At 38.7% G+C, this 12,577-nt stretch overlaps 1 protein-coding gene and 1 pseudogene across 3 annotated transcripts in view; one reads left to right on the top strand and one right to left on the bottom strand.

Moving 5' to 3' along the window:
• The first annotated feature begins 483 nt into the window (after positions 1 to 483).
• On the top strand, positions 484 to 1,500 carry LOC107552114 (GTP-binding protein Rhes pseudogene; annotated as a pseudogene).
• Positions 1,501 to 5,173: 3,673 nt separating this feature from the next.
• Positions 5,174 to 12,577, bottom strand: part of LOC107552136 (phosphoribosyl pyrophosphate synthase-associated protein 1-like) — a 20,282-nt gene continuing 12,878 nt past the window's right edge. The window contains exons 7-9 of one of the 3 annotated variants that reach the window (XM_016233966.1): positions 10,738 to 10,883; positions 8,772 to 8,810; positions 5,174 to 5,317 (exon numbers count right to left, since the gene is read on the bottom strand). In XM_016233966.1, coding sequence (XP_016089452.1) covers positions 5,313 to 5,317; positions 8,772 to 8,810; positions 10,738 to 10,883 — 190 coding nt within the window. In that variant the 3' untranslated portion in view covers positions 5,174 to 5,312. Of the gene's footprint in view, positions 5,318 to 8,771; positions 8,811 to 10,495; positions 10,884 to 12,577 lie in introns of those variants that run through there. The other 2 variants (XM_016233967.1, XM_016233965.1) reach the window with 2 other exon arrangements.

Genomic DNA, 12,577 nt, shown 5'->3' with positions numbered 1-12,577 from the left:
AACAGCGCTATAGTGAGCATTATAGATACGCATGCTGCTTTAATGACTGATGCTGTTTGTTACTTCAGGCAAAACCTGCTGCTATAATGAATTTACATACAATATCAATCACATGTATTTTCCATATAATATCAGAAAATAAGATGAACTGCTGCTGGACTAGTCATGCAAGTACTTTACACTGTGCATGCAAATATGAAAACTGGCAAAATGCGATTCCAAGCTCTTTGGATATTAAATTCAAACACCCGATAAGTATTCAAGGCGCAGCTCTCCGCTACATCACCTCTCCTTCAACAGCAAGAGCTTGTCTCTCATCTGCATAGGCTCTTGTGATTGGCCAGTGGTTTAACAACAGGAGATGCTGCTGCTGCGAGCTGATTGGCCGAGCTCTGAAGAGGGCATGGAATCCCTGCAATTGAGAAAGGCCATAAATAGGGCACGAGAACACACAGATGCAGCTGCAACGGCTTACCGTTTGACATTTCACAAGCTCCGAGACAGCTACAATCAAAAGATCCAGAAGTCCGAGGTCTTCACAGGGTGCTGCAGGCAAATCCAGACTATACAGTAGAGAGCTTGGCTTTGGGATTGGGAAGGATGTCTCTGGAAGTGAAGGAAAAGACAGAAGTGCGCTTGGTGTTCATGGGAGCCGCAGGCGTGGGAAAAACAGCTCTGATTAAACGCTTCTTGCAAGACGGCTTTGACCCCAAACATCGGCGCACGGTGGAGGAGCTCCACAGCAAGGAGTATGAGGTGGCTGGAGTCAAAGTGACCATTAACATTATGGACACAAGCGGCAGCTACTCCTTCCCAGCCATGCGGAAGCTCTCCATCCAGAACGGAGATGCATTCGCCCTGGTCTACTCCGTGGACGACCCAGAATCGCTAGAAGTCGTCAAGAGACTGCGTGAGGAAATCCTGGAGGTCAAGGAGGACAAGCTCACACCCATCGTGGTGGTGGGCAACAAAAAAGACAGACAACTGGAACGGAGGGTGTCGGCGGATGATGTGCTGGTGAAGGTGGAGCTGGACTGGAACAACCGTTTCCTGGAGGCCTCGGCTAAAGAAAACGAAAACGTGATGGAGGTGTTCAAGGAGCTGCTCCAGCAAGCAAACCTCCCCAGCTGCCTCAGCCCGGCTTTGCGCCGTCGCAGAGAGACCTTTCCCAAGGACATGAGTCTACGGCCGCCCATGAACAAGACCAACAGCTGTTCTGTCTCCTAAAGTTGGCAAGAAAAAGATTATTGAGAACAGAAAGAGTTGAAGCAAAGCAATGATGCGGAAGGCTCTTTGACGCCATGCAAAGATGCTTTTGTTACATAGCGAAACTTCCCATAATTCTGCTCAAAAATCAGCATCCTCCACGGTGGTGAAGGAAAAGGGACAATGATTACGGACAAAGGGGAGAATGATCAAAAGACAATGAACTGTTGCATTTGTACAAAGAATCTCTTGAATGTTTTGACAGTGGTTTTGAGTTCCTGAAGTTCAGTTGTGTGATCTATGTAGAGAGCTACTGCAATATTCAATCATGTATATGTCAAAATGTTCTGACTTTTATGACATTGCAATATTGTAATGCTGTAGCATAAATGTTTAGTTTTTTTTACCATAATTTCAAATTTGACTATGACATTCATTGGTTTACAAATCATTGCACCAAGTATTAAAGTCACCGTGTCCATTTTTCAAAATGTTTGGCACTGTGCACATGCACTTTTACTCTGTGGAAAACTCATATGATGCATTGTCTTTCTTTTAACAATATACATATTTGTTTTGTTATGTAACTTGTAAAATAAATTTTAAATAAAATAGCCTCAAAGGCTTTCTTGAGACAATAATATGTGTGTGTGTGTGTGTGTGTGTGTGTGTATATATATGTATATTTAATTATTTTTTTCACTCTCCATTCCTACACTCTCAGAAAAAAAGGTACAAAAGCTGTCACTGGGGTGGTACCTCTTCAAAAGGTAAAAATATGTACCATTTAGTTACTAATATGTACACTTTAGGTACATATATGTACCTTTAAGGCACTTATATGCACCCTTTACGGGTAAATAAGGTATAAATGTATATCTTTTGAAAGTATACTAATCTATTTAAAATAAATAATAATATATATATATATATTTTTTTTATTTATTTATTTTTTTTTGCAAAGGCATTCATATATTGTATATTTGTCTACTAATTTCCAAGTATTTAAGTAGAAGCTATTAGATGTGTTTTAAGATCATGAGAAATAAATCCAGTTCAGTCCTCAAATCCAGGGAGCAATCAAGTGAGAATCCCACAGGAATTGTCAAATATTGCCATCTTGTGGTGCATGGACCGACTTGAACTTTCTCACTTCACATGCTTTGTATGTAATCTGCAGTGAATACAGTGAGCAATAAAGCAACTGGGAAAGGTGCTGGGTGTAACAAAGGCTCATTGTTCCTTATACACACAACAGGATGTCAACTAGTTCCTAAAACACAGTTAATGACCTATTGCATGAAAATGTAGGGCCCATTTTATGCATGTTGCATCTGCAGCACATAACGTTTGTGCTGCATAACAGCACTGCAGCTCTACACAGAAAATAAATTGATATTTGGGTTACCATGTTAAGTATTTTCTTTAATAATGGCCATAAAATATAAATGGGTGAGCATTTTGGTGAGAGTTGTTTAATTTTTCAGACTCAATACTGCCTGAGAGAAAAGCTGTTCTTATGTCTGGCTGTTCTGGTTACTCGGTTCTTTGTAGCGCCAGCCAGAGGGCAACAGTTTAAAGAGAAAGGGGCTGGATGTGTGGGCTCTAAAGTGATTTCTCAGCCCTTTTTCGCACTCTGGAGGTGTACAGATCTTAGAGTTTGGGCAGAGATGCACGCATTACCCTCTCAGCAGTCCTGACTATTTGTCCGTAGTAGTCTCTTTATGTCTGATTTGGTGGCTGAACCAAACCAGAGAGTTCTAGATGAACACAGGACGGACTCAGTGACGGCCGAGCAGAACTGTGTGAGCAGCTCCTGTGGCAGGTTGAACTTCCTCAGCTGGTGTAGGAAGTACAACCTCTGCTGGCCCTTTCTGACTCTAATATATATCCAAACAAGATCAATTAAAATAAAAAAAGTTCACCAAAAAATGTAAATGTTCTGAGTAAACTTACCCTCAGATCATCCAAGATGTAGATGAGTTTGTTCCTTCAGTGGAACAGATTTGGAAAAATGTAGCATTGCATCACTTGCTCACCAGTGGATCCTCTGCAGTGAATGGGTGCCGTCAGAATGAGAGTCCAAACAGCTGATAAAAATATCTAATAATCCACACAACTCCAAAGCTGCATGTTCGTAATAAACAAATCCATCAAGACTTAGTTTTTTGTCCAGACCACTGCATCCAGCAAAAATACCATAGTCCCTATAGCATAATCCATAAAATTGCTTTCTCCAGTGAAAAAGTCGTCTTGTCTGAATCAGGGGAGAAATATGCACAGATCCAGCACTGTTTATAGGCAAAAACAGTCTAGTTCTAAACAAATGTGTTGGTGGATTTTGATGTGAGAAGACACCAGGAGATGGACTTTTTCACAGGCAGAAACATTTTGATGGATCAGGAATGATGGTTTAAATTTTGTTAAAATGATGGATTTGTTTCTTACAAACACATGGCTCTCTGCTTGAGAAGGCTATAATTGATGGCCTGGAGTTGTGTGGATTAGTGTGATGTTTTTATCAGCTGTTCGGACTCTCGTTCTGACGGCACGCATTCACTGCAGAGGATCCACTGGTGAGCAAGTGACGGAATGCTACATTTCTCCAAATCCGTTCCATTGAAGAAACAAACTCATCTACATCATGGATTGAAATGTTCAGCTTTCTAACCTTAAACTTACTTTCACTTTCCACACTTTCTGTATACTTAAAACAAGTGAAACATGCCAATGCAGTAAGTGAAAATGTAACGGCGAAAAACAGTTTAATTCATAGTTTTCAGGTGGCGTCACACCCTTACAGGAACGCCCACATGGCTTTCCTCTGCTGACCGCCAGTTATTTTTATGAGGTTTGCATTAAAGGTGGGGTAAGTGATTTCTGGTAGCCAATGTTGACATTTGAAATCACCAAAACAAACACGCCCCTACCCCAAAAGAGTCTCGCACCTATTTTGATAGCTCCGCCCCACACATCTGTAGGCCTACGCAACCCAGGCAACGATTAGTTCTGTAAAACAAAGCAAAACCAATGTTACACGGTGTGTCTACACCGGACGCGAGTGGCGCGGCGCGACAAAATACTATAGAACTCATAATCAGGTGCTGTCTACACTGGATGCGGCGTGGCACGACACATCCCTGACAGAAAACTGCTGCTGCGTTCTACTCATGACGTATTGACACAAATTTCAAATGATTTGCAACGGTCGCTTTGTCGCGTCAAGTGTACTAGACAGACTTTAGCTGTTGCGGCGCAGACACGGTGTTACTCGCCTATCGAGAAGAAACAAAGCAACCTCGGCGTCTGATCGCAGGCCTCCGCTCCTTGAGTTCTCTCAGCGCTGGAAAGCTGATCCGATATTTACACGGGTCCTACTTCTTGCCTTAAGCCTTCGTTTGTTCCGCAGACGTTTTCCTCTTTTGTTTTTTATCCGCCATCTCCATCTTTCTGTCCCTCTGCTCGGACTGAACGCTCTCTCCTCCGCATCATGAGTAGACACGCCCCTTACTGCTGATTGGCTACAAGTTTGTTTTGCTATTCGGCCCGAATCAGTTTTCTAAAGCGTTTTAGAAAAATCGCTTACCCCACCTTTAAGTAGTAATGTAGTAAGACAGTGATATTTAAAGGCCAAATTCAGTACACACCTTCTCTGTACAGGCAATCAGATGAACCCAGAATATAAATACAATGCGAAAAGTTTAATATTAAATGTTTTCCCATAGCAAACTGTTATAAAGAGAAAACAACCATTTAGCGTATCGCATTCAGATTCCGAGCTCATCTGCTTGCCAACAGGCTTGAAACAGAAGTGAGAGGGGGAAAAAATAGCTTTTTTTACAGAAAATGCATGAAGCGTTTTAGAAAAAGAAATAAAATTAAAAAAATGTAGATAGTGTACGTTTTCTTTTTTCTTTTTGAGAATTAGAATGAGCCGTTTCAGTAAATGAGCTGAATGACTCACTTCGTCTATGGCGGACTCCTCGATGAGGCGCGGGGCGTCTGCAGACAAGAGGCCGTGGGTGGCCATGATGTAGATCTTATAAGCACCTCTCTCTTTCAGAATCTCAGCTGCTGCCACAAAGTCCTCCACATCATCGATGATGTCATCCTACAGGACGGAAACACGCACTGTTTGTCCCGTCAATCAAAAATGAATTTTGTTTTGCTATTCGGCCCGAATCAGTTTTCTAAAGCGTTTTAGAAAAATCGCTTACCCCACCTTTAAGTAGTAATGTAGTAAGACAGTGATATTTAAAGGCCAAATTCAGTACACACCTTCTCTGTACAGGCAATCAGATGAACCCAGAATATAAATACAATGCGAAAAGTTTAATATTAAATGTTTATAAAGAGAAAACAACCATTTAGCGTATCGCATTCAGATTCCGAGCTCATCTGCTTGCCTGCATAAAATACACATCAATAAAAAGGAGTGTACAGAATTTGATCTTTTAATATCACTGTTTTAAAGGCACTTTAAGTGTTTTCACATTAAACGTTTTAGAATGTCACACTGTTTCTTTTTTTATTGATATATCGTGGCGGGGGTTTTATATGTATTGCAAATGGCCAAAACTTGCATTTTGTTCACATATCTTTGTTTTATCCTTTTGAGAGGTGATCTAAATACAGTATTTGTGGATTGGAAACAAATGGAAAATTGACAGGCTTGTGCTGCATTGTACGGATGCTTTAGTCCTCTTTTTAATATGAATCATGCATTTTGATTGCCTTGAAACAAGACATTGTGCCAAGCATCTCTTTTGCGCTCCACAGAAGTCAGTCAGTCATGCAAGTTTGGAAAAACTTTTCTATGTAATGAAGTTTCACAAAATGTCTATGCACTAAAATACAGTTAGCACACAAACTGTGAGTATTTCCTCTTTCATATGAACAGTAGATACAAGGTGTATTGTTTCCTGAGGCCAAAAGCGGGAAGTGACCTCTAAATGCCGCACGTCTAGTTCCTCTTTGAGCCGGGTTTAAACACACAGCTGTCGGTTCATCAGTCCTGACCTACAGCCATCCTCACACAGATAAGTGCTGCTCTCTCAACACAGCTTTGTTTCACAGATAACAGCGGTTTAGCCCTGCTACAGCTGGAGAACAACTGGAGGTATGGATTTTAATGTTTGCATATTTGTACATCATTGTTCTTTCGAGAGGTGAAGATCCTTGACATAAATCTCTCAAAATCTGTTTAAAACTCTGTTAAATTAAATTCAGTTAAATTCTGTTAGCATTTACTCACCCTCATGCCATGACTTTCTTTTTTCTGTAGAACATAAAAGATTATATTTTGGTAGAATGTTGGTTGCAAAATAGTTTTGAAGCCCACTGAATTTCATTGCAGATACAAAAATATATATATGTTACGCTTCACAGAAAAAAGGAAAGGGAAAGTAAACGATGACAATTTTAATTTTTGATTGAACATGTCTAGGTGGCATTTCACTTAAAAATGTAAAGAAATAAGAATTTATATTTTCCTTTAAGACCATTTAAATTGTAGAACCATTAAGATTATTTGAATTAATCAATTTAATTTAATTTATGAAACAAACAGTGCTTTATTTTTCAGGTACGGTAGGTGTATTTAGCGGTAGTTCACTGTATAAATACATTGATTCTTATTAAAGCAACTGTATTAAAGTTCTTCAGTCAAGAGCAGTGAGTGATTTTTCACTTGTGTTTTGTTGTTTTATTAACATTAAAGGGATAGTTCGCCCAAAAATGAAAACTATGTCTTCATTTACTCACTCTCAAGTTGTTTTAAACCTGAACGAGTTTCTTTTTTCTGTTGAACATGAAAGTTATTTTTAAGAATGTGGGTAACCAAACAGTTGCTGGTCACCAGTGACTTCCATAGCATTTTTTTTCCTACTACCAAAGTCAATGGGGACCAGCAACTGTTTGGTTACCCATATTCTTCAAAATATCCTATTTTGCATTCAGCACAAGAAAGAAATGAATACAGGTTTGGGACAACATGAGAATGAGTAAATAATAACTTTTGGGTGAACTATCCCTTTAATGACAAGCAGCAGCATGTTTAGTACTATTAGCCTGCTGTCACTTTAAGACCTGCACACATCTATTATACAGGCGTTTACTTTCATTTTAGACATAATCAACTGTGTTTATATGTAAACCTGGCGTGTTTTTGACAGTGCAATCAGATGTGGAAGATAACTTAGTCCAGTAACAAGGCGCTGTTTGACAAGCTTTTCAATATTTAACCGGCAAGGCTTTAAAGCACATGCAAATAGTGCACTTTTGTGATTGCGAACAAGTGCAGTGTCCCGTAAGCGTAACTCTACCACCGAGTTAACATTTGATCTGAACGTATGTCGCGTTGTACAGTATATTAAGAACCGATAGAATGGGTGCAGCAGCATGATACTATGATATTTCTTCAAAAGCAGATCGTCATATCGCACAGCCCTATTTCGGTGTCTCACTACTTGAAAATGCGGAGCTCATGGCACTAGACGATGAATATATAAATGGCTGATGTTTGTGTAGTGTCGGTCTACATACATAATTTAAAATGAGTAACAGATGGAATGCAAGATGACGTCCTGTGTGAGCGACCCCAACAAGTGCTGATAGCCAACAATAGCAAATTTGAAGTATGACAATAGATATTTTGAAGTTTTCTAAATATGGTTTCTCTCTTTGTACTTATGAACACAAAGCATATGCTGACTCCATATATGCTAGCTTATTTTTATCTATCTTTATTGAAACTGTATCAAACCCTATAATTCTACATACTATATGAACTAACAGTGAACACCTTCCTCTATTTCTTTATTTAAGGTCGTGTGTTTCCAAGACGATGCAGGGACCTTGGTTACAAGCAGCTAAAAGACTACCATTTGAGAACTCTAGTCTAGGGGTTTTCAAAAGCAGGCATGGAGTGTTGATTGGCAAGACGAGCCTGGATCACAACTAAAGGCATTTCTCTCGGACAGACATTCAATGGTCCCATTTCTGAACGATGGTAATTACATGGAATTTGAAAATAAGCACTGCATTTGAGGTTTCTTAGAGCTGTTTGATTGAAGCACTCTGAAGCTTAGACATACATTGTTTACCATTATTAGCTAAAATTTATTAAGGCTGGGCGGTATATAGGTAGATACATTTACGCCGCTATGTGTGCTTTTATCGCCTATTTTACAATGGCTTCTAATAATCCAAATTTAGTCACAAACTATGTTTTATTTCAAATGAAAAGAAAAAATATATATATATATAAGATGAAGTACCTTTCATTTGTAAATATGTGATATATGCAGTTAGCATGATATAAAAATAATTGTCTTGTGTTATTTTGGACATACCGCCCATTCCTACTCTTTATAATAATATTATTAAAATAATATAATATATTTTTAACTGCTTTAATAAATATCTCTAGCCGTTTACTTCGTAACTTGCTTCAGAGTGCTGGGATCACAGCCACTGAGAGACCTCACCCACTGCACACATGCAATAGGAACCATCTCAGCGTGTTCACTGCTGTGATCAGTAGCAAATAGAGTTAACCGTCATACTTGGGAGCTCTATGCCTGGGAACGGAGCTTGTTGTTTGCCTATTACCAATAAATAAACATCACGTTAAACAAAAATCCACACACAAATGATAAAACATACAGACAAGAAACCAGGACTTCAACAATCCTTATTAAACCTAACCGAAATATACTATAAAAGCTTTCAAATTAACTTTTCCTAAACATTTCCCACATCCAATATTGGATTTAGTGCTTTGAAATTGAGCTAAGCGAAGGTATTTTCAGGATTGTCAAAGTCCATATAAAAAACATAAATGTACATAAGAGCTACTTGGAGTGAACTCCTCTCAGGCAATGCGAGTATATTAAAAGTATACACACATCACACAGGACCTGCTCAGATATTAATATGCTAAATATCACAGTTTTTTATGATCTTAATTCCCTTCTACACTGAGGTAACTGTGTGTGCAAGGAAATACATAAGTGAGAATCTTAAAACCTAGAAGAATTAGCACATGGAATAGTGAAAATAATAACGGTGTCTCAAAACCTAGACGACTGACTCATCGATTTCATTTATTGGTGTCGATCTAAACACGCCAGAACTGAACTCCATCATGGAATATAATTCTCATAGCAGGAAATAACATGCTCTGTAGCGAGTTTGTGCAGTTCTTAAATTGTCGGTCCATATACAGTGGTGTGAAAAAGTGTTGGACCCCCTTGATTTAACAGGCGGGGGCAATTCATTTTTCACGTAGGGCCACATAGGTTTGGACAGCTTTTTTCCCTTAATAAATGAAATCATCATTTAAAAACTGCTTTTTTCTATTTACTTGCATTATCTTTGTGTAATATTTAAATTTGTTTGATGATCTGAAACATTAAAGTGTGACAAACATGCAAAAAAATAAGAAATCAGGAAGGGGACCAACACTTTTTCACACCACTGTATGCACATGCACACTATTTTTAAAGAATTGTTTTAAAATCTCAAGACCATACAGTGTCGGGAGCTGCTGATTATCTGAAATGAAGTACTGAAGCAAGTTTCTGCCCTCCTCTAAGCATTCTGACCACTAGATAGAGCCAAAGAGCCACAAAATTAAAACTAAGACCCCATTTTGATATATTTGTGTGCATCTATTACTCGTAAATGTTCCGGTATCATGCAATTAATGTGTTTTCATGATTGATCATTCCTGTCACTTTTGAGTATTTGTTGTTTTTTTTCTAGTTGGATTGCTCAATATGTTTGGAACTGAACAGAGGAGACTGTCTAAGCAGCTCATTTTACAGGGTTTCTACAGACATGATGAACAAGTTAAATTTAAGACCTTTTTAATACCACCTTATATGGAATTTAAGACCTAAACCTGTAATGGAAATACACATTTTATTACATGCATATATGTAATATTTAATGTGTTTAAATGAAAAAGAAAACAAAGAAATGAAATCAGTATCAACAAAATTCATCTTTGCAATCCAGACATAAGGATGCATCTGAAGTGGCATTTAGATGTATTTACACAGTTTAATGCAGGACATGAATGCATTTAACCTGCAGTTACAAATGCATAAATCATTTGATATATTAAACATAAAAAAATGTAATACTGATATTTGAAATGATTTAAAAAATGAATTTAATGACATATCGCTTTTTTATTACTTTAATGAGAATGAGATTTGTTTTCCATTTTGCTGAAAAAAGTCACAATGTAAAAAAAAAAAAAAAATCTCAAGTGTCCCACAAATATTAACCTTCATTTTCTTTATGAAAAATACCATTACCTACTGTTACTTTCTTTTGATTTTAGGGGTGAAATACAAATAAAGGATATATTTTTGACAGGTTTTGTGGTGTTGGGAGAAGCCCAATCAGCTGTCTTTTCTGATCTAGTTTGTGCTTATAACCTGGGTTTGTCATAGTCAGTGGGTTTGAAGCTGTTGGGATGTGCAGCAACAACCTGTGGATTCACAGTGTGGTGGCTCTTACATGGCAACTCCAATCCAGGGTGACCAATGGTGTTGCGGACACATGGAGGAGAATGCCGCCCATCTGCCATGTCTGACTCTGAACACTGAGCTTCCCCATGCATGACGGCCAGGCCAAGACGCAGGCGCTCTGCATACGACTGAGCCCTGAGTAGACAACGGCAAGAGAGAGAAGACAAACAGAGATGTTCCTTATGATCCTCTTGGCTGTATTTTTATACGAGTGGCTTGTTATGGAGTCCTGAAGACTTACTCCTCTTTTCCATAATAATCGTCAAGCTTGAAAAAGCAGATACAATTCCAAACAACTTGTGCGCTACATTCAAAAACGTATTGTTTTTATAAGTACACAGTTAAAGTGATAGTTCACTCAAAAATTAACATTGTCTTTTTTTTCCCCCCCAGTCTCGTGTTGTTCCAAACCTGCAAGAATTTCTTTCCTCTAATGAACACAAATGAAGATATTTTGAGGAACCAAACAGCTGCTGCAAGCCATTCTTCCATGGCTATCATTAAATCATCAGTTAAATAACTTGCAAAACACACCTTTCTGAGTTGAAACAAAGAATATCTTGAAGTCGAGTTTACTCAACTCACTATTTTTAAGGCAGCAGGTGAACTTTCGTTTTTAAGTTTAACCAACTCGAAATGTTCTACAGTGTGCGGTCAACTGTTTTGGTTACAAACATTCTTCAAAATATCTTATTTTGTGGTCATTGCATGTTTTCTTTATATGTTTTCGGCTACAAATGTTATGGGCCTCATTTATCAATCTAACGTAGAAATGAGCGCAGATCTGTGCGCACAAATCAACTTACGACAGAGTTCACGTGTGATTCATGAAACATTCGTATGCCGCCAATCTCATCGTACGAATGATCGCACGTTGATAAATGTGGCGGCATGAAAACAATCGTCATTTGAATAACACGCCCCTAAAAACACCCTGGTTTAGAAGCCTGGCCCCTAGAGTTTTTCTCCTTTCACAGAAGCTATTCGTCCATATAAAGCTAAAGCCCTGTACAAAACAACAACAAAAAAGACATTCTAATCTTACTGGTCAACGATCGACTAATGAGCTTCGTTTGACGGTCAGGAAAATAAAAATGAACAAAATGCTGTCATTCTACAATTCTCCACTGTATTTACTATGCTGCGCGCGAGTTCAGGTAACTCAAAAACTTGCGTCCACGAGCTGAGACCAGACGTGAGATTTGATCGTAGCCACCGCTCACGTCCATATTGATAAATTCCAAGTTCTGCGTTGAAACAACCGTACGCCCAACTTTCTGTTGTACGTTAGTTTTGTAAATGAGGGCCGTTGTGCTCTCTTCTCTCTTTAAAGGGGTCATATGGTGCTGCTAAAAAGAACATTATGTTGTGTATTTGGTGTAATGAAATGTGTTTATGCGGTTTAAGGTTCAAAAAACACATTATTTTCCACACACTGTACATTCTTGTGTCTCCTCTATGCCCCGCCTTTCTGAAACACGTTGATTTTTGCAAAGCTCATCGGTCTGAAAAGCAAGGTGTGCTCTGATTGGCCAGCTATCCAGTGTGTTGTGATTGGCCGAATACCTCAAGCGTGTGACGGAAATGTTACGCCCCTTACCATACTGTGATGCCCTGTCAGGAGCGACGAGACAAAAACATTAAAACCCATTATAAACGAGGCATTTGTTGCATCCAGTGGGGACATAATTACGGATTATAATGACTTATACTGTCTTTTTACACGTTGCGTTGCATTGCGTTGCATCGTGCCGCGTAAACATAAAACCATGTCTGAATTTGTGATCGGAGAAATGACAAACAATAAGTGCTACTCTACACTGCTCAAA

This window comes from Sinocyclocheilus grahami, unplaced genomic scaffold, assembly GCF_001515645.1.
Source record: "Sinocyclocheilus grahami isolate Dianchi unplaced genomic scaffold, SAMN03320097.WGS_v1.1 scaffold441.1, whole genome shotgun sequence".
Taxonomy (NCBI): domain Eukaryota; kingdom Metazoa; phylum Chordata; class Actinopteri; order Cypriniformes; family Cyprinidae; genus Sinocyclocheilus; species Sinocyclocheilus grahami.
Note: the sequence above shows the minus strand (reverse complement) of the source record. Positions and strands in the feature narration are given on the sequence as shown.